Genomic DNA, 23,333 nt, shown 5'->3' on the forward strand with positions numbered 1-23,333 from the left:
TGTGTGTGTGTGTGACTATTTGTGATTCATGATGATGGGTCACTCTTCTCCTCCTACAGGTTCTAAGATTTATGGTAGCTTCCACTTGTTAGTCATGGATTTGACCCTTCAGGTAAACTTCATCTTGGAAGGTATTGGTCAAGTCACTTAATATTATTAGCTACGGGCAAACACATCTGTGGTCCAAATTTTCTTTTTGCTGTACTGTAATACATCCTCTATTACCGTGTTTTCCTGAAAAAAAGACAGGGTCTTAATTTTCTCTTGACCCCCAAAATAAGCACTTGGCCTTATTTTGTGGGGTCTTATTATTTTTGAGGTGCAGGAGGCGGCGAGTGTGGTCACCTCAGGGCTGCTGTTGTGTTGCAATATTTTTGGGGAGGGCTTATTTTAGTGCATGAGCTCAAAATCAAAAGCCCAATTGGGCTTATTATCTGGGGAGGTCTTATTTTCAGGGAAACAGGGTACTTAGTGCAAATTGAATAAAGGAAACAAGTAAAAATGACTGTTTGCATTGTGAACATTATGAAAAATATGTACAAACAACTCGGAACAAGTTACTAGTGTTGTATATGGCTTATATGTTTTGCATTCAAATAACGTCATAGATAATACTGTGTGCATTCAGCATATTATTTCAAATATTTTGTTTCATCTTCCGTAACTTCTGATAAAATGCATTACTACAGTATCTTTTTTTAAAGTCTTCCTTTATCTCTCACCAAATTACGTGTGCATTGTGGACAATTCCATAAAGATACAGTAGAAAAAATCCTGCTATATTGCTTTACGAGTGATTTTTTGGTGTTTTCAGGTTAAACTCTCTGACTGAATGCTTTTCTTGAAAACAAGAAACAAGAAAAGCAAGGATATTTCTCTTAATGCCTCCCACTAGTTCAAGCAAGGAGAGGCAGCCAACGTGCTGGATGCCCTGGCAGAAATTCGAGGGCCAATACTTTACTGCAGCACGTGGGAAAACCAGAGGTTCCTGTATTTCTTCAGTATTTCCTTACAACACGACTCTTTTGATCTATCTAGATTATAAGCCGAAGGAGGAACATATACCATAAAATAATAGACTTGGAAGGGACCTTGGTGGTCTTCTAGTCCAACCCCCTGCACAAGCAGGAAACCCTGTGTCAACGATGGCAAATCTATTCGGCACCGAGTGCCCAAACTGCAACATGTGTGCTTGCACCCCACAGCCCCGGAAAGTCCAAGACCAACTGGCTAGTGCGCATGTACCTGTCGGTCACCTGATCTTCTGGTTTCTGGCTCACTCATGTGTGCCAGCCAGCTGGTCTTTGGGCATGCATATGCGCACTGGCCAGCTGCTCTTTTGGTTTCCGGTGCATGCACAGACCAGGTAGCCTGCGCACATGCCCACAGCGGAAACCAGAAGAGCAGCTAGCGATGGCGCGCATGCCCACAGAGAGGCCTTTGTGTACCACCTCTGGCATGCGTGCCATAGGTTCGCCATCATGGCCCTATATCATTTCAGACAAATGGCTGTCCAATATTTTGTTAATAATCTCGTGTTGGGGCAACCACAACTTCTGGAGGCAAATCGTTCCGCTGATTGTTCTGTCAGAACGGTCATTTCTTAGTTCTATGTTGGTTCTCGCCTTGATTAGTTTCCATCCATTGCTTCTTGCCCGGCCTTCAGGTGCTTTTGAGAACAGCTTGAACACCCTCTTTCTTGTGGCAGCCCCTCAAATATTGGAACCGAAATATTGAAATATGTCACTGTATGTATTTAGGGAAAAGCTATATTTGAAGATTATAACACATTTCCCTTTTTCTGTATTTAATTATTATTCATAACTTATATTTTCCCTTTCAGCCTTATGGGGCATTCTGTTCATGTTTGCATATTTCAGGAGGAAAAAACAAGCACTCACCCACCCCACAAAACCCTTTAGATCACCAGTTCTCAACCTGTGGGTCGGGACCCCTTTGGGGGTCGAACGACCCTTTCACAGGGGTCGCCTAAGACCATCGGAAAACACATATTTTCGATGGTCTTAAGAACCGAGACACCAATTTTATGGTTGGGGGTCACCACAACATGAGGAACTGTATTAAAGGGTCGCGGCATTGGGAAGGTTGAGAACCACTGCTTTAGAAGGACCAAACATATGGGGTAAAAGATAGTATGTTTCCAAAATAGGGATGTTTCAACTTTATAAAGAGAGCTTGTGCAATGTAGTGGGGTTTTTTTTAAGGTGTTTTGGGCTACATCTCCCACGTACCTCAATCATAATATCCAATGATCTTGCAGTTGCAGTCAAAAACATCTCCAAGTTTGTTTGTTTTTTAAGCCTAGGAGAAGCTAACAAACCTGTATCATGAGCCAAGGAAAATCATCCAATCATTAAAACCCACCATGAAATACCGCGCTCAAGCATATTTGGAACGATGGAAGAAAAGCAACACACTTCAAAGCAGGCTTTCTTTCTACTTTTTATTATTTCAAACCATGTGAACAATTTGGTAAAACGTGATAAAAGCTAGGCTGCGTCTGACGGTTACTAATGGCCCAGTGCCGTTCAACTGCACAGCAGGCAGGACCGCTTACATACAGCAGCGTTTCTTCAGCTGACACTACAGTTAGAGCTAAGAAAAAAGACATGAAAATAGACCTGACATTATACAGCAACCTCAGGTGCACCCTCGGGCCCTGGGGTGGGGCACAAAGGAATGGAAAGAAGTTTGACATTGCTTAGTGGAATCTTAGCCCTTAGGAGCCTAATTCTGTGGCCAGGAAGAAACACGTTTTAATGCATGGGCACTGCCCCCTCATAAAAAGCTTGCCCTGGTCCACAGCAAAAAAGGGAGAGAAGGGCTGGAAAACAGGGGAAAGAACCCACTGTAGTCTATTCTAAGCACAATGCACGTTGAAGCAAACTAAGAAACAGATGTAAACATACAGACACCCTCAAGGCACAAATTTACTAGAGAAGATGAGCTCATACTGGGCAACTCAACCATTTACTACTGGACATTTTAAATACGATTTTTTTTTTAAAAAGCGTTTCTTATAAAACAATAGACCAGCTTTTCCTGCACAAATTGATTCTTAAGGAATGTGTGGCTTTTTTTGTTTTTGTTTTTGCTGGTCTGTGCAAATTACAGAGGTAGGAGCTAAAAAACTTGCTCCATGGCAAGAGCTCCACTTGATGGAAGGTTAAAAAACAAAAACAAATGGACTGTAGAATGCTTTTTTCGGCAGGGCCAGACAGAAAGTTGCTTGGACAAAAATAAAGCAAAAAAAAGGGGGGGGGAACACCCCGAAAACCCACCTTGTCTCTTAAAAAAGAAGGTAAAGATCATGGCAAACATATCCAAAGCCCTCTCACTTGCTACCACCTGGTTTTCATTTAAAGAAAGAGAAGAAAGGGGCATATATGGAAATGTTACAACTATGGCAAGTAAACCAATCATTGGTACTTTAGTAAGGCTTTGTGGGCATAGGGAGAAGACAAACAGCCTGCAGGAGGCACCTAGACAGCACAGAGCAGGGGGAAACAATGGGTCCTGTCCTTTGGACAGGAAGAATTGCCAAAGTCTCATCATTAGGAATATTTAAAGGAATGGAACAAAACTTAAGAAGCAAAAGTTGTTAAATGATGCAGTCCTCCCTTCATCAACACCAGCCTCTTCCTCATATGGAGCAGTTCAAGTATCCTGCAGTGGGAAGAGCAAAAGGAAGTTCATATACACACTTACAGAAGACACTGGAGTTACAAAACTCTGCATTTGGAGACAAGAGTGCCTTCTGGGGATTCCAGAAAGTTCCATTTTGATTTGGATTAAGCCAATCCAGTTGTTCTACGACAGGCTCAACCTTCTCCTGAAAACAAGCTTTCTAGAAAGGGAAGTATTTCAACTACACTTGGAAACTTCTAAAAAAAATTCCTGGAATAGCTTACATCAGTTTGGTTTGGAGGACTTCTTTTCTCCTGGAATTCTTGGTTCCTAAAATATAAGATGTGGCTATTCCTAAGAGCATTCAAAGGAAGACTCAGGCCTGAAGTGGTCTGCTATATACTACTTGTCTAAGCAAGAGACCGGCTATCTGTTAGGTAAACGGTACACACAAAACCACACTACATCCAGTACGGCATTCACTCTGCCCTGCAAATATGCTTATTTAGTCTCTGAAGTTAAAAATAGTTGCTAATGTAATCTGGAATCTTGAATCATTAACCCCCGAATCATGAGTATTTTAGTAAGGCTTTGTGGTTCATAGTGGTTTAGACAAATCCAAATTAACATAACCACTACACAAATACGATCTACATTTTGACGATGGATTTTGTCAGATACGGAAACCCATCTTATATCCAGGAAGCCATGATCTCCACTGCATATTTTTATATTCAGTGAATATCAATGATGAAATGGAAAGTATTACTCCCCTGCATCCAATTAGACTTGTATATTCCCTGAGACACTTCAGATAAGTGCATCCAGTCTTGCTTTCCGGAAACTGGCACAGATATCTGTGTTTTAAAGTTTCCAAGTGTGATTATTCATCACAAGTAGCCTTAAACTGTCTCATTAGTCTAACAATGCCTCACCTTTCTATCTTCCTCAGTAGATGCCATCTGAAGAGCTAAAAGAGCCCACAGTCCTTCAGGTTGTTTTTGATGATGACATCGGTGACAGCATCAAAGACAAACTGCACATTCTTGGTATCAGTGGCACAAGTGAAGTGGGTGTAGATCTCCTTGGTGTCCTTTCTCTTGTTCAACTCCTCAAACTTGTTCTGAATATAGCCTGCAGCTTCATCATATTTGTTGGCCCCTGAGAAGGAGGAAGAGAAAGAACAATGATTAGAAAGATTATTATACCATAACTAGGTGCATTGACTCTGTTTTCAGCTTGGATCCTTAAAGAAGCAGTGCATTGGTTTAAAAAGTCAAGAACCATTCTCAATTCACATAAACAGTATCAGTGTTTATTTATTGAATTTATATTACTGCCTATTCACCTATGGCGACTCAATGAGGTTTGCAAAATATAAAATCACATTTAAAACAATAAAACTAATAAAAAGACTCAAATAAATTAGTATAATTAATTAACCCCACCCACCACCCACCCCAGCAACAGCTATGAAAAGCTTAGCAAGACACTCCAGCCATGAAAAAGCTCTGCTTTCCTCCTCTGCCAGATATTGATTTAGTGTGATAAGTGTGGAACAAAATTAATTTATGGAAGGGATGGAGGAAGGAGGAAGGGAAGATGGCATTTTGCCGTCTTCTTTCCATCGAACCCTGAGCAACAAGGCTTAGTCACATCAAGGAAAATGATCCTTGATGTTTAAAATGATCCAATCTATCAGATCTGTATACATGATCTGTCTGCGCAGAAGGAAGTAGCTTCAAAAGAGAGATAATTTGCTACATTTTCCCTATATGGCTATTATATGGATTGAATTTTGGGAGCCGGGGGGGGGGGCAGGGGAGCAAATCCATCTGAAACTTTTTTTTTTTACGGAACTCATAATTAACTGATCACCTTGCACTAAACTCCCTAACCTCCCAACCATTTGAAAAGAAGATACCCAAAGTACTCAGCCACATAGCATCCCAGTTTATCCTGTAATATTTTATTCCAGTTGCAAAGGCAGAAATTAAGAGCCCAGATTGGTTTGTCTTAGAAAACTCACAATGCTAGAATGTATGCAAGAACATACACACTAAAACCATACTTGTTTGGCAACATAGAGACTACAGGTAGCCTTGAAAATTATAAGAGTTCATTTAGTGATGTCCGAAGTTACAATGGTTCTGGAAAAAAATGACTTATGATCATTTTTCATACTTATGACCGTTACAGCATCCCCGTGGTCACGTGATTTACATTCGGATATATGACCACTGACCCACTTTTATGATGGTTGAAGCATTCCAGGACCATGTGATCACCTTTTGACAAGCATATTCAATGGAGAAGCCAGATTCCCTTAACAATTGTGCTACTTACTTAACAATTCACTTAACAACTGTGGCAAGAAATGTCATAAAATAGAACAAAATTCACTTAGAAAAAGTCTTATGTAGCAACAGAAATTTGGGAATCAATTGTGGTCATAAGTCGACAATTTCATAGTAAACCTCCAAAAACCACATTCTTCCCTCTCTACCACAACTTTCCCAAGATGCAGACTTCACATAGCCACTGAAATGATATATCCTAACTATAAGAAAAATCTTAGTATCTCATAAATTTAACAAAAAGTAAACTTGTATTATTTAAAATATTTATTGCATCAAAGGTTTACATGCTAAAATCAGGAAAGTTCTACGGCAAAACTCTTTTCTCGTTTTTGGATTTACGTTTGGTTTTAAGAAATCTAACTCAGTATGAATACAATCTCTACATATGTCCACACAAGGTTGTCCTCCAGCAAACTGAAAGATATTTCATTGAAACTCAAAGCGTACGCACAACTTGCACATGTGAATTACTATTGCTGCTGTGCCATCAGTGATAACAATCACGTCACAATCACTGCATAAGGAGAATGCAGTTAGAGATTTGGCAGAATAACACCTGCTATTTTACATACAGGCTTCAGCAGGGCTGGGGGAAGGCAAAAACACCCCCCATTCTTCCGAAAAACAGTCAGAAAACAGGCCGTTTTTTGCAAATCATAGGCGTTATTGCCTTCCCCCAGCCCTGCTGAAGCCTGCAGGGTGCTCCTGGGGGAAGGCAAAAATGCCTCTTTTTTGCGAAAAATGGCCCGCTTTTTGCAAAAATAGGATGCGGGGGTGGGGCTTCCAGCGGCCAAAAATTGCTGAATTTGGTATATAAGACACACCAACATTTCCACGCTTTTAGGGGGGAAAGATGGATCTTATACTCCAAAAAATACGGTATACATGCCATAATTTGGTTTCCATTCAAACCATATGCCATTATGCACCATTTTGTTCTACTAAGTCTAGCTTTTGTAAGGAATATGCTCATTTTATGATTCAGAAGATATGCTTTTAAAAAAATCAATATTGCTATAGTTACCTAAAGCCTAATCTAGGTTTTGTAGTACTTTGTTCCACTACTTTGTTCTGATGAATAATAGTTCCCCAGGATGATAAATATCAATAACTCCTTTGAATTCTTGCAATCTCATCATCATGGTATCAGCAATACCATCCAGCCATCTTATCTTCTCTGGTTTTTATTTTCTACGAACTCTTGATTTTTCCATTGTGGCTCTCCAAAAGGTTTTGCTTCTGGCATTATGTGCCCCAAATATTTATATTTACCTTTATGTTTTTGTGTGTTTTCAATAAACAGTCTGTTCAGTTTTCCTTCAACTCATATTGAATGATTATTTTTCTTGTTGCTCAAGGTACTCTTAACAATGTTCTCCAGCACAAATTAAAAATGCATTTAATTTTTATTCATTCAGTCTTTCTGATGGTTTCAGTTTTCACAGCCATGTGTTACAACTGGAGAGACCATGGGTTTGACGACATATACCCTTTGCTGGTACTGTGATGTCTCTGTACTTTTCCTTTTGGTCTATATTTGTCATATGCTTTCTTCCAAGAAGCAGACATATATTTATTTCATCACTACAATCTCCAACCTTATGGAGTTTTGAGTCAAAGAAAATAAAGTATGTTTTATTACTTTCATGTTTTATTTAACTCCCTCTTTTAATTGGGTTGTGTTAGAAGTTGACATAACCATGGCTCTTTTAATACTGACTATCAAATCAGATTTTGTATGCCTGATTTTCAATTTCTGCAAAAGATTACTTAAGTCTTCCTTAAAGCCAGGCCCCGAAAGCGGTATCATCAGTGTATCTGATGTTACTAACACATCCTCAAGCAATTTTTATGCCAATTTCTGCTTTTGATATTGTGGATGTTCAAGAAGTCTAGTATAGAAGTAGTACAATAAACAGTATGATTGGTAAGTGCTGCTTTTAATTGAATTGAAATTGATTAGAGAGGATACCATTCAAAAGCCAGTTTAAGTTGGTGACTGAGAAACACCTGCAATAAATAAATAAAAAGATCTGAAGAAAGATATAATGTGGGCAGGCAAAGTTTTATGTCCCACAAATGTACACACTAACAGAAAGGAAGTCGGCGTATTATGTAATTTTGTTCTGAGGCAGAAACAGTCCTTCCTGAAATTGTTCCTTGCGAAGTGTTTGAGCTACAATCTACAAGCATAATGGCTAAATGTCATGCATGGGTGGGGATTAAGGTTATTAAAGATATTGAAGCGCACTCAATTCTTGAAGGATGATCCACATTGGACAGCTGCCACTAGTGGGGGATGAGAGTTTATTTAGAACTTGGTATTTGGGGTTTACACTTCTGTAAGGCACTCAGAATCACAATGAGTTAATTTTGGCTGGCCAAACAAATTTTCTTAATAAATAAACAAAAATAAATATACATATACAATAATATACAATATTCTTCTCAGGTATTATAATCAAAATTTACAGGTAAACAGTTCAATAACTTGAACTGTTCCCCACATTTATATATTCCCATGTATTGCAAATCTGCAGATGGCAAATGATTATTCTGCTTTCATTTGATGTCAATTTATTCATGTTTAGACTGATGCATTCCTTCCATGGGTTCTTGCGTTTTAAAACATGCCATGCGCCACTGCATTTCAGCTGAATGATTTTTCACCCAATACCATCTTGAAGGCGATTCAGAATTTTGCTGGGATAGTGTTCACTTAAATTGTGGAACATATAATCTTCTATATATATGCAAAGTCTGTACATACTTGAAGCTCTCACACCATTGCAAAATAATTGGCCTCCTTCTGCAAAATTTCTTTTTAGAGTAATAGTTGCTGTTTTCTTTTGCACTGGGAAATTTTGGAGGAAGTTTCACAATTATACCTCATGAACTGAGAGTAGATTCCACAGATAGTCTCCATACCTACCCTTTCAAGTAATGTTTCTTTTACTACTTGCTCAGAATGAATTCATTAGTGCTGATAAAAAATCCCTTATATTTCTCACTATCACAATACAACATAAAGATTATTTGCAATTAAAAGTATATTTGTAAGCATAATTAACAACTTATTGACTACTATTGATGAACAGGGTTGCTACTTGGTTTGGCTTGGCTGAGGTCAATGCACTGTCATTCTAAACTGGTTTCTAGAAACATGTTTGCTCATTGTCTTCTCTCCATTAAACTCCTTTCTCCCATTCTCATGTTCCATCTCTGACACAATTTGCAGGAGAAGATCTAGAGGAATTATCCCATGAAATTATTATTTAGCTGCATGTAGCATCTTGGCTGTCGGACCATATGGCAAAATATCGATGAATCGTTCCTTAAATAGTTTTCCTTCTCAACATTATTGGACGCTTATCCTGTATCTGGATTGAAGCGTTTAGCAATATATAAACTTTGCTACTGTTATGGTGGTGATATAATAGTTAGAACAATACCGCTGGCTATTTCTGCTAACTGCCGGAATCTCACCAGGCTCAACATTGACTCAGCCTTCCATCCTTCCGAGGTGGGTAAAATGAGGATCCAGATTGTTGGGGGCCAATATGCTGACTCTGTAAACTGCTTAGAGAGGGCTGTAAAAGCACTGTGAAGTGGTATATAAGTCTAAGTGCTATTGCTATCCTCTTTATCATTAATTGCATGAGGCTCTGGGGATTTCGGATTTGTCTGAAGTGTACCTTGAACATCTCTCTAGCCAAGATTTTTTCTGCAGTTTTATTCTCAAAGATTACAGATATAAATACAGCTGCCTCATAGTGTTTCAAAGGATAAAATGTACTTGAAAAGAAGTATCATGTAGGTAGAAGGCAGAGCTGTATACTGAGACACCATGTTTAAGATTCTAAAAATACATTGGAATGCTCCGTATACTGTGGTAAATGCATGGTAAATTGTAATATCAAAAATTTATCTTGCTGTATTTCAAATAGCAAAAAAAATTCTTATGCTGATGGGAACATGAAAGATAAAAAACCAACTTTTTCAAAAGTCTTGAAAATTCACAAGAGAATCGAAAGGAATTGAAATAGTGGAAAAGTTCAGTATTTTCAATAAATCTGGTTCACTTTCAAAATGAAATTATAGAAAGAAGGTGAAAGTTGCTGATTTACAATATGTTTGGAGAACGAAAGGAACAGCAAGGAGTGGTTCCTATTCTGGGTTTACTCCCCCCCCCCCAATGGTTTACTTACTAGTTGGTATTATGGATGATTGGTGAATGCAGGAGGTCCTTGTTTAACCACCATTCATTCAGCATTATTCAAAGTTATTATAGTCCTGAACTTATGACCAGTCCTTGAAGTTCTGGCCATGCCAGTTTCCCACAAGCAAAGTCAATGAGGAAGCCAACAGGGAAGGATACAAGTTGCTCTGTGAGTTGCTTTCCCTACCTCTTCCACCTGGTAGCAGCTGCACCCCAGCTCCACCACATTCATGCACCTGTCTGTCAACAGCTTGTGAGCCATCTGGGGTTTGCTTAAGGACCCACAATCCCTTGCTTAATGATGACAATGGGAAATGCCAGGATTGCCATCGCTGAACAATGTGGTCACATGACATTGCACTTTATGACTGCATTGCCTAGTGCTGGAAATTCCAGTTCCATTTATCGTTATTAATTGAGGACTATCTGTGTAAAGAACATGATCCTCAGTGAACCCAAGAACAATGACAGGGCGTTGACCTAAGGAGGAATTCATTGTAATGCAGCTAAAAATAGTATTTTTAAGCTAAATTAAGCCTATCATTAGTTCCATATAGAATGCGGAGATAATACAACAAACTTGAAAGGGGGGAAAAAAGAAAATGTTTACCTGTGTACTCTGGGAAGCAGATAGTCAAAGGACTATGGATGATCTTCTCTTCAAAAAGATCCTTCTTGTTGAGGAAAAGAATGATGGAGGTATCTGTGAACCACTTATTGTTACAGATACTATCAAACAGCTTCATACTTTCATGCATCCGATTCTGTCAAAATAGAAAACATTCTCAGCCCAAAAGTGAACTTAGAGCAAGAATATTGCTTTTATAATGCTTAAATTAAATTAACAAAAATATCTTTTCCTTATATTTATTGAAAAATTCATAAAATTTGGGGCGATTTGGGGACGATGAATATAGTTTTTAAAATGTAAACATTTTTATTATGTAAAGAAGTATGGCTTTTAGAAGGACAGGGCAGAATAAATAACACTAATTTTTATCATGGACCTACAATGCCACTCTGGATTTCCAAGCATGGACTGGCAGGCATTTGCTCTTCGCTTATAAATTGGTTGTCTCTGTTGGTGAAATAGTAAGGCTGAGCAATCTTACTCTGCATGTTCAAGGTACAATATAATGCTTGCATTAAAACATAACTTGTTTTCTGTACGTTCCAGGTGTTTTTGCCTTTTACCTTTTCTCCTTCTATTTATTTTATCTTTTCTGCAATCTTGTTAGTTTTATGTATTAACAAAATGTGACAAGTATTATTTTACTTATTTTTTTAAAAAAAATCTTTATTTTAATTCTTATTAGCTTTCTTGAATATTGATGTAAATAAAAAGTCAGCATATAAACTGAACAAATCAGTAAATACGCAGAGAAAGTTAATACGTTTCCTATATTTCTTGTGCAGTACCTGCAGTTTTAAAAACCCCATGCACTCTTCAAACAGCATCATAAAGATATATTACACATTGCTGTTTTATGATGTTATAATGCACAAAAAGAAATTTAATACTGCTCTACATGGTGCAGCCCTTGAAGACACATGGATATTATTACAGCTGGAACAGAATGAAGCAAGCAATGATAAGTAACATCAAAATATTCATATTACAACCCTGGCCAGGAAAGCCAATCAAGGTCTTCAGGGCAGGGGGAGGCCTGCCTGGAGACCCGGAGCAACACCCATCCAGCGGCAATCTGCTAAGTGATCAGGCTGCAGCACAGGAAAGGAGAAAAAAACGGCTTGGATTTAAAGCGCGTGCTTTTTTTCTCTTCCAAAATGACGGCCGCAAGTTTGGAGCGACACAGGGCTGCCGTCAGTGATCCAGAGTGCTCAATAGAGCCTCCGGAGCTAAGAGGAGCCTTCTGACGGCTCGCAGGGGCACCTGACTTCCCTACCTGGCCCCTAAGCTCGCCAGCGGCTGCTGACAAACATCCCCAGTGCTGCCAGAACCGCGCGGAAGGCTGGAAATGCTCCAGCAGCCAGGTCGGCACGGGAGGAAGGCTATTTAGACGAATAAACTTCTTGCAGTGGGGAAAAAAACAAAAAAACAAGGTCTATGTAAGGCTACAACTGTGGGAGAAATTAAAAAAGGCTACACTAAACTAATTGGGAGAAATCCAGCTTGCTAAATCCAAGGACTGGAAATCTCAAATGCATCATTTTAGGGCGACTGAGTTTTTCAAGCTGACCTCCAAAGGGAGCTGGAGGCATGGCTACACTAAAGATTTAAACTCAGTCCTTGGGCAGCAAGCTGAAGTTAACCCATGCTTGGACACTCCAAGCAGCGCCTAGGAGAATGTCTGATTTTTGGAACAATACCTTTTTGGAGATCCAAGTGATTCCTACCTTGCCCACCCCTATCTGCCTCTGAACACTGAACTAGTAAAAAAAAATCTGCAGAATAGACTAATGAGTAACTGCAAAATCAGTGTAGAAAATTCTAAGCTGAAGGGAGTAGTGGTTTGACTTGTTGTATGATAGCTTCATTCATTATGATTGTATCCTTACCATTTCTTCATCTTCAGCCAGAACTAAGTCGTAGGCACTAAGAGCGACACAGAAGATAATGGCTGTAACTCCTTCAAAGCAATGGATCCATTTTTTTCTCTCAGACCTCTGGCCCCCCACATCAAACATCCTGCAAGCAAAATTACAGAGTTACTGCTCTCAAATTCTGCAGTAACTGCAGAAGCACCACATCACTGAAAATTTTTTTAAAGGCCATTTATAAACATGGAAACAAAATGTAACTTTAAAGAAATCAATGAATTTTCATTTACTAATGACACAACAAAAAAACTGAAAGTTTTTAGCTGGTACAGTTTTCATACCTAACCCCACAAACATTTCAATAAAGATAAAGTTCTCTTTGAATCAAGCTTGTCTCCTACTGACTTCATGGACTTGTCCGTGGCTTTTCCATGGAAACTAGAATTGTCTTTTTCTGCCTGTATGACTTTTCAGTTGAAAAATCATCCCAGTTTTCAGCTCAGGTATTCTCAAGTAATCTCCCATCCAATTTATTAATTAGGCTTCAACTAGATTAGATTTGAGTCCAAAAAATTATGAATCAGGGGTTATTATCTGAAGTAAATCATTTAGTAAAATTCTGGTAGACTAGTTGTTTAAACTGGGATAAAATTCTTGGATTTTCTCTGTACTATGCAAGACATGGAATAAAAGGATGGAATACCCAAAAGGACAGATGCATGAAAATATGGACACGCAACAAAGCTAAGTAGTATTTGAAGGGTAATCTATCTAAAAGACTATCAAATCAATTTAATACAAGGTAATATTTTTCCATATTCCAAGAAAGGGATGCACTTCACCTGAAGCTGTAGTACTTGACAATATCTGCATTTTATGAAACATGCAACTCAGCCCTGAGGCATAGAAAGAAAAATAATTGACTCTGCTGCTTCTTGAATGTACATAATTCTCAGAAAAAAATATTTTTGAAAGGTAACTGTACAAAATGGCCTTTCTTAAGAGTTTTATATCAAATCAAAGGGATTGTTTAGATATTACTTAATGCACCCATTTAAAATTATATTTAAATGGCTGTCTTTGTTAAAGCGTAACAAAATATCAAAATATAAATAAATCTAAACCAAATGTTCACAGCATGAGAAATACATATTGAATATACCCAGGTTCAGCAGAATTCGTAGAAGAAAAATAAATAATTTCTACAGAACATGAAGAACGACAAGAGCAACTAAGCTGAAACATCTGTTTAAGAGCCTGTCCTGGATCTGAAAGTCCCAAGTATAGTAGGGGCTCAGCAGCTTCCCTTGTGTGCAATTCCATTCATTCCTGGAAAGAATCTGCTTTAAAATGTCACCATCTGAAACTCGGTCATGACTGCCTACTAACATCTGCAGACATCTGAAATTAGTTGACATTTTTGTTTTAATATCAACAGCATCAATTGGAAACCTAGGCTGCTCCTCTCAAATTTCATATTCATATTTATAGAAGCTAATTAGAACACAACGTTTATTTACTCGGTTATGACAGTAGACTATTTGCCGAATCATTTCTGAATTCATGTTGCATCTTCCAACCTCAGTTTGTGGAGAAGAGAAAATTGTTCTGTGCTAAAACTGCAAAAAAAAGTGTGTGGGCTGCAACACAGTGGATATGACTATAAATCAATGAATTATTTTCAACTTTTGTGTGGGGAGAAATCTTTAATCTCCCTAATGGATCAAGAAATCATGTGATATGCCATGTTGCTTAATGAACAGTTGTCTAGTAAGAATTTAAAAAGGTCCCTAATGAATTAGAAATTACCCTTCATAATGCTAGATGACTTCCCAATTAAGCTGTGCATGATTATCTATGTTATCATGTTCCAAAGCTGAAATGTGAAGTCCAGAATTCCAATGACTGCAAGTAAAAAGCATGGCAACTGGCCATTGATGTCACAAGAAAACATGTTCATTCTTTAAGATTCAAAAGAACAATAAGCTTTCAAAAATAACTCAAGTAAAATATTTAAACAATTGAAATTAGCTAGATAGAAAGATAGACAGACAGATCCCCCCCCACACACACATCTTTTCATTCATTGAACATAAATATAACCAGAGCAATGTTTGATGTTAAGCTACTTAATGGTATAGAGGAAGAAAAAGAAAAGTAGCCATATGACCTAGGAAGTCATAACCAAAGATAAGAAGGAAGGAAGGAAGGAAGGAAGGAAGGAAGGAAGGAAGGAAGGAAGGAAGGAAGGAAGGAAGGAAGGAGCGAGCCAGTTTAGTCACTACTGAATAAGAGTATTGACCCAGCTATATTTGGAATCTTGTACAGCTGGTTGAAATTCTGATTTACTTCCCCACACTTGCAATTGCTCAAAGGTCTGTAGCTGAAGGGAGTGGAACTGATTAGAACATTTTATTTAAGTAGAGTAGTGTTTGTTGAAAATGGAGAGGAAAGATGGAAGGAAAGGCTCATATATGCACACTTACGCAATATTTATCTCAGGGTTTAAAAAGTTATGGCTGTCTAAGTGTCTTTAACTCTAGTATGTATTAACTTGACATAGCTAAGCAGAATATTAATCCAACTATATCTAAAGTGCCATAGGATATTTTATTCGGACACATGAAAATGGACTACAAGCTGTGAAAAGCAGTTTATTTATTAAAGTATCCTCGTTTTTTTGTTTTTTATTTTGTAGAAGTTAATAGTAATAGCAATAGCACTTAGGCTTATATACCGCTTCATAGTGCTTTACAGTCTTCTCTAAGAGGTTTACAAAATCAGCCTATTGCTCCCAACAATCTGGGTCTTCACCTCGGAAGGATGGAAGACTGAGTTAACCTTGAGCCGGTGAGATTTGAACTGCCGAACTGCAGCTAGCAGTCAGGTGAAGTAGCCTGCACTCTAACCAGTGCGCCACCTCAGCTCTTAGTAACTATTAACTACAAAATAGTAAGTATTTATTCATGGTAATTAGTATGATTCAGTTTATATTACACTTTTTGACACAGAGTATTTCATTTTGGAAGAAAATACAAATGAACTGGCCAAAACATCTAATACTAGAAAGCAGAAAGCAGTGTGTTAAGAAAAACCGCCACCTTTAGGGTATTTGCATGAAATACACTGAGACTATTGTATGTCACTTAAGAAAGATAAGTATAATATGAAAGTGACATGCAACAATCTCAATACATTCAATACAAATACCATAAAGTTCTTTTTTAATGCATTGATTTCTGCATTCTTCTAGCTGAGAAATATCAGTGTCACCCTTAGCTGGAGATACATTTTGTTTTCAGGAATGGGGGTGGTGAGCAGCAGGGGCGGGGAGGGGGGGGAGGACTGATTCTACTATGTTCTCCTTGAATGTTAGATATAATCTGACATCAACACTGCCAAATTTTAACTCAATATAAATTCAATACCCTACATCCTCCTTGAAACAGATTCTGATCTGTGATTGAATTTTTCCCTTAATTTTATACACAGATTTGGAAAACAAAAGATTATATGTGAGAGAGGAGAGAGAGAGAACTGCAAACTGTCAGATTTCAAGAAATATCTTAAAATACCTTGACCTTGATCAAATTAAAACTATTTCTCCTCAAATCTGCAATAATTTTCAAGAAGGTCCACAATATACCAGACTTGACTGATTATGCGCCATCAAATTGTTTTTTACTTCTAGTAACCAATAATACAATAGCAGAGTTGGAAGGGATCTTGGAGGTCTTCTAGTCCAACTCCCTGCCTAGGAAGGAAACCCTATACCGTTCCAGACAAATGGCTATCCAACGTCTTCTTAAAGACTTCCAGTGTTGGATACACACTGATATATCTTCCCCATGATGAATACTATCCACATAATTCTCACTATAATATTTTGACTATGTGTGTGCAAAACCACATTCACCTGACAGCCCTAACTTCCTGTAGAAAGGCTAAAGTTAAAAAAAAAAAAGCATAGCAAAACAACCCTGAAGCGTTATTAAACAGACTCTGCCTAGAAATTCTCAGTAATGGGGTGGGGAGGGGGGAGGGGGAGTGTGGAATCAGAAAGGCCCTGAGAATTGGCAAGGAAGCACTGCTGTGGGTGAGCTTCCTACCCTGCCAAAATTTTCTGTATGAATACTTGCCACTTGAAACAGGGTTCTCAGAATAGCTTCCTGCCAGCCTTAACATGGCTGTTGAGACAGGCCACCGACACCAAGGAGCAAGCCAACCATTCAGTTGAACAATGAGAGGAAGCTGAGTGGGAATTCCATTTTTAGGCAATCAACCGACATGTAAGCAAACGCTACCCTTCCTCCTGACAAAATGACACACAGCAGGATTTCCATAAAGCCCTCAGACTCTCTACGGTGAAGTTTTCAACAGCTTTTCCATATGTCAGGGAGATGGGGAGGCAGAAGAATCTCTTCCACAACACTCTCTTTGTTACCATTATTACCCCAAAGTTCCTTTTGCCCACAAATATTGTTCTGAATACTCTTCAATACTTCCTTGCCAGTGGAAAAAATATACTAAAGCAACTTAACCAATCTATAATTCTCAGGGGAAAAAAATGTTTTCAGTGTTAATTCATTATACATGTCAACTGATTACGCTTTTTTTTTGGCTGGATAACCTTAAGCTGACTCCCCTGAGAAGAACAATGTTTAAGATTCCCCTAATAGCATCCTAGTAACGACACCTAGTCATAATTTAATTATATTATTTCATACCCCCAAATACTTGTTGGGAACAACTCTTCTGTTTCCTGAGCTGCATTCACATGATGTCCTGTTTTTCTTCCATCTACAAACTGTCTTGAATTTCTCCTGGGGTTTCTGAATTCAAAATCTTCAAGCTAACAGCTTGAGACATTAGCATAATTTATGAAGCACGCAACCTTTCTTTGAACTCTCCAAGTCTTTGTTACTCTCTCTTTAAATTACCAGCCCTTAGCTCTGCCTCAGCTACTGGGGAAAGATTTACAACATGTTAATCAAAGCTCTCAGACTTGTAAATTGCTTTACTTTCTCTTTGCACCAATTTGGGATACAACTTGGGGGGGGGGGGGAACTATTCTGCTAGCTGACATGAATAGATAGCCTGGAACAAGTTAACAAGAGTACAAAAAAAGAAACTGGGCCACTAAGAGACCCAAGAATGAATAATGAACACCTGCTTAGAAAAAAAGGTGTGTATTTCAACAATGCCTGAAGCAGAAGTTTTTTTTCATACATACCTACAGGAAAAAAAATGAATACACATCTAAAGGCATTATTGATTTTATTTATAATATTTTAAACATTTATGAAGGATATAAGGGTAGAAGAGGTTCTGAATATGAATGTAGCCTACTTTTTTTTAATTGGAGCCAGAGTACAATTTGGAAAAAAGAAATGCGCATGAAAGAAAAGAAAAGAAATCACTGTGAAAATACAGTGACAGCATGAATAGAAAGTATGAATCCTGCATGAGAAAGCTTTAAAAGGCCCAACGAAAATAATAAAAACTAAACATAAAGAAAAAGGATATGGAAATTTGGAACAGAATGAAAATAGAATTGCACTGATGCTGGAGTGCTATAGTTATCGGAGCATGCTAAATGTCATTGAGTGGAATAATGAAGGGAAATAGGCATGAATGAGAGTAGAAAACATATCACAGAAACGTTCAAAAAGGAAGAGATATTTTGATGATGATGATGATGATGATGATGATGATAATAATAATAATAATAATAATAATAATAATAATAATAATAATATACATATACATATACATATACATATACATATACATATACATATACATATATATCTCCATCCGGGATGGCGAACCTATGGCACACGTGCCACAGGTGGCACGCAGAGCCATTTGTCAGGGCACGCAAGGTATTGCCCTCTCAGCTGGCCAGCACGCCTCTACAGGCTGGCCAGCTGAATTCAGCCTTTTTAAAAGCCATTTTTCATCCTCCCCAGGCTCTAGAAGCTTTATAGGAGCCTGGGGAGGGCGGAAACAGCCTCCCCCAGAGGCCCTTCAGAGCACAAAAAAACGGCCCTATGGGCAAACCGGAAGTTCAGGAACGGACTCCCGGTTTGCTCGTAGGGTCAGTTTAAGCCCTATGGAGGCTTCTGGGACCTTCAGGTGGTTTCCCTGAAGGCTCCAGAGGACTAAAAATGACCTTACGAGCAAACCGGAAATCACTTCTGGTTTGCTCGTAGGGTCGTTTTTTGCCCTCCCTGAAGCCTCCGGAGGGCCTCCAAGGGAGGGGCAGGGGAGGCTGCTTTTGCCCTCCCCAGGCTCCTATAAAGCCTCTGGAGCCTGGGGAGGACGAAAAAAGCATTCAAAAAATGGGGGGGAGCGCCTGTCATGCGCGCATGCGCACTGGGAGGGTCGTGCATTACATTATGAGTGTGGCATGCCCGCACATGACCCCCCTGCGCTCCCCCCCCGCTTATGGCACACAAGTCAAAAAAGGTTCACCATCACAAATATATAGGAATTTTAAAAAGATAACTGCAAATAATTTTGTCAAAGAAAGCAGGTAACAATTAAGATGGTAGAATGATTTTGATAAGGAAGAAAAGTGGCTTTAGAAATAGATGAAGAGAATTAAACAACTCTGCAGCAAATCAACAGAATTAAAAATAATAATTGGGAATGAAGCTATAGTAAGGAAACATTGGAGACCTATAGACTACAGTGATGTCAGAAAAATAGAATTAAAACAAATGTTATAAGTACTAATGTCCAAGAAGAAAAAATAAGGAAAGGAGATCATAAATGTTGTGAAATATTTAAAAATGATGAAGCTGCTGTTATAGATGACATAGTTCAAGAAATCTTAAAATATAAATGAAGTTTATTTATGGAATGGCTGTATAACTCATTTACATGTATGTGAAAACTGAATATATGAATAGTGAGTAAGCGTAACAGTATAGGGGGAAGGGGGAAGAATCATAAATTAAACAACAATCAGACGCATGGTAAGGATTCAGAAGGATTCATTCCTAGCATTTCTTGCATTGTAAAAGTGGGGAAGAGATGTACATTCAAAATTGTAATATTCTGTTAATGTATTAATGTAATGTAGTAACTACAATAAAACATCTGGGTGTGCTTCTTTTATCAACTACTTGCAAACTAATAATAAGGCTAGTATGCTTCTCCTAATGCAAAATATACCGGTACCAGAGGTGGGTTCCTACCGGTTCGCACCAGTTCAGTAGAACCGGTTCATCAAATCTACCGAACCGGTTAGAAGAGGTTCCACCGGTGGACCCGGAAGTAGGTTCCACCGGTGGACCCGGAAGTAGGTTCCACCGGTAGACCCGGAAGTAGGTTCCACCGGTGGACCCGGAAGTAGGTTCCACCGGTGGACCCGGAAGTAGGTTCCACCGGTGGACCCGGAAGTAGGTTCCACCGGTGGACCTGGAAGTAGGTTCCGGTGGACCCAGAAGCAAGTTCCGGAACACCTGTCCTGGCCCTGTCGCTCGCTTGCCTTGCCCGTTCCATCGCAGTTCACTCACTCCCCCACCCACCTGCACTAAACTAGCCCAGCCCGCCACTCAGATTGGTTGGAGTCCAGCCAATCAGTGAGCGGGTTGGAGTCGACCTGCCCACCTCTAACACTTGTTAAAAAGCGCAGCGGGTCCTCCCTTCATTTCATTTTGTTTCACTTTGCCTTCCAGCAGCTTGCTGCTTCCCTCAGGTAAGCAACTAAGCACGAGGAGGGGCGGCGGGAGGCTAGATGACACTAGCTCACGGCTTTCGCGAGGGAAGGCCTTCAGGCCTTGCCTCGTGAAAGTGGCGAGCTGGCGTACACCGCGTGGCCGAAAGGAGGTGTGTGGTGGCGGGGGGGGCAGCTGGTGTGCAGCGGTAGGCTAGCTTATGCCAGCTCGCAGCCCAAAGGGGGTTTCTTGCTACCCTCCCGTGCCCCCCCATCTCCAGCCTCGCCTGGCTGGCTAAGCCTGCCACGCGGCGAGCTTAGCTGACCCGGTTGTCCCTTGTCCCTTCAGTCCAGCTTACCTGCTGCTCATCGCTTGCCTGCTCCCTGCTGCATCCATCGCATCGGAGAGCTGCTGATTCTGCCTGCTGGTAAATGACCCGTTTTTTTTTCTTTTATGCTTTTAATGTTTTTTAAAGAATATTTTATTTATTGTGTATAGAATTTTTTTTTAATGGTTTTATTTAAAGGTATTGAGTATAGAATTTTTTTTAATGGTTTATTTTAATTTATTGTCTGTAGATTCTTTTTTTAAATTGTCTTAGACTATTTAAAAAAGATTCTATCAAAAATAAATTAAAATAAACCATTTTTAAAAATTCTATACTCAATACTTTTAAATGTATTGTGTATAGAATGTTTTAAAATGGTTTTATTGTAATTTATTGTATACGTAATATTTTAATGGTTTCATTTTAAATTATTGTCTGTGGAATACTTTGAAATGGTTTCATTTGAAATTATTGTGTGTGGAATCTTTTTTTAAATTGTGTTAGACTATTTTAAAAAAATATTCTATCAACAATAAATTAAAATACATTTAAAAGTATTGTGGATAGAATATTTTTAAATGGTTTTATTGTAATTTATTGTTTATAGAATATTTTAATGGTTTTTAAGGACTTTTTAAATTATTTATAGAATATATTTTTTAAACTATTTTAGGGAATTTTTATTTATTTATTGTTTATAGAATATGTCTATTACAAGAAATGTTACTCCTTTTTGCAAATGGTTTATTTGTGTTGCAATATGTTGCTTTTAAGTGTGCAGGTTGGTGCATGGTTTATGTGTCTCAAAGTGGCTGCTTTTCTATGGGCAGGCCAGGTTGGTGTAAGGCAGTTTTGCCAGATTTTGTGTGTTTCTGTGTGATACCTGGTTGTTTAGGTAATTGTGAAGTGGTTGCTGGTTCTGTGAGCTTCCTAGCACTGTCCTTTATAATTTCCCACAATACCTTGATGGTTTTTATTCCAGTGGTTTTGTCTTTCCTGTCCTTAGGGTTAGGGAAAAAAACTGGTTTCATCTGCAATCTTTTGGGGGGAAATTGTTGTTTTTGGTGGTTTCCTGGCACTGTCATAGTTTGTGAGTGTGTAACATCCAGCAGTTATCTACACATTAATAATGATCAAGTACTAATAATATTTCCTTATACATTTTAGTGACATTTCCTTACATAATTGGTGTTTCCTTTCATACTTTTAGATTTCTAATTTCTGTTTCTGTTAGTTTCTGCAATTGCTAAAATAAATCCCACATGAAAAAGTATTCAAAGCCTTCTTGATTTTAATTGTCAGTTTATTTATTCCGCACGTTCTAATATTTATTCATTTTCATATCTCTGTTTTTCCATTGTTGTGCAAACACAATTCCAGCAGCTGCTAACATGTGTAAAATTAAATATGTATTGTATTCCCTTTCAAATAGCCAACAAAATATTTCTGGTTTTAAATCCATATCTTGCTTTACCATTGCTTCTAACCACTAACTCTTGAATAGCTACTTGGACCGACCTAAGTACTGAACCTAATTCATATATTCCTGTTTTTTTGAACTGGGAACTAAATTTCAGAAAAAGAAATCTGTATTGCTCTGTGAATCTACCTATGACATTCATTCTTGATCTAACTTCTTGGATGAAAGACTGTATCTTTCCTGCGTGTTGGGGGACATCCTTCCTGAAAAGACTGTACATTGTTGGGTGAAAACAGAGGTCCCTTCTCTTACCTGTAGTGTAGTCCTAAGCTTACAACCACAATTGAGAGCAATATTGTTTTATTTCTTCTGCAGTTAGTATTATTTAACAGGATGAAGAGGCAACAGAGTATGACCGCTAGAACAGTCATCTTTCCTATGTAAGTAGCTGCTCTATTGCTTTGTGTGCTTGTTTCATCCTTAATATAGCAGTGAAAGCAATTAAAGTCTTCCTTTCTGTATCTCTTTGTGCAGGCCATTCATTGGAGCAAGGTGGTCAGTGGGTGACTTCAACACACAAAAGGACAGTAACCTTCCTTTTCTATTATTTTGTGTGCTTGTTTCATCCTAATGCAGTGCATGCGATTAAAGTCTTCCTTTCTGTGTCTCTTCTTTGTGCAGGTTATTGGAGCAAGGTGGTGAGGTGGTGCTGCAGAAAACGGAGAAAAGGACAGTAACCTTCCTTTTCTATTATTTTGTGTGCTTGTTTCATCCTAATGCAGTGCATGCAATTAAAGTCCTCCTTTCTGTGTCTCTTCTTTGTGCAGGTTATTGGAGCAAGGTGGTGAGGTGGTGGTGTGCAGAAGACCCGGCAAGGCAGTAATCTTCCCTCTGTAAGTAGCCATCTTTATTGTTTTGTGTGCTTGTTTCATCCTAATGCAGTGCATGCAATGGAAGAGTTCATTTCTGTGTCTCTTCTTTGTGCAGGCCATTCATTGGAGTCAGTGATACTGAAGACTGGCAAGGACACTCATCTTCCTTCTGTAAGTAGCTCCTTTATTGTTTTGGGTACTTATTTTTATCTTATTGTAGTTTATCCATTGGGGCAAAGAATTCAGTGACATCGTCTTGGCCACTCCACCTGGTCACATGGGCGACAAGCCACTCCCAACCGCTCACATGGGGGGAA

General features: G+C 38.6%; 1 protein-coding gene and 1 long non-coding RNA gene across 2 annotated transcripts in view; one reads left to right on the forward strand and one right to left on the reverse strand.

Annotated features, from left to right (window-relative positions):
• LOC309383848 overlaps positions 1-23,333 on the forward strand; it is a 498,138-nt gene that overhangs the window by 333,118 nt on the left and 141,687 nt on the right. The gene's annotated exons all lie outside the window — the stretch shown is intronic.
• Positions 2,451-23,333, reverse strand: part of GNAI2 (G protein subunit alpha i2) — a 119,792-nt gene continuing 98,909 nt past the window's right edge. Inside the window, exons 6-9 of the mRNA XM_081935098.1 lie at positions 12,748-12,877; positions 10,838-10,991; positions 4,584-4,809; positions 2,451-3,687 (exon numbers count right to left, since the gene is read on the reverse strand). Of these exons, the coding sequence (XP_081791224.1) occupies positions 4,619-4,809; positions 10,838-10,991; positions 12,748-12,877 (475 nt within the window). The 3' untranslated portion in view covers positions 2,451-3,687; positions 4,584-4,618. The remainder of the gene's footprint in view (positions 3,688-4,583; positions 4,810-10,837; positions 10,992-12,747; positions 12,878-23,333) is intronic.

The sequence above is a fragment of the Natrix helvetica genome, assembly GCF_964273705.1.
Source record: "Natrix helvetica genome assembly, chromosome: 1".
NCBI classification, from domain to species: domain Eukaryota; kingdom Metazoa; phylum Chordata; class Lepidosauria; order Squamata; family Natricidae; genus Natrix; species Natrix helvetica.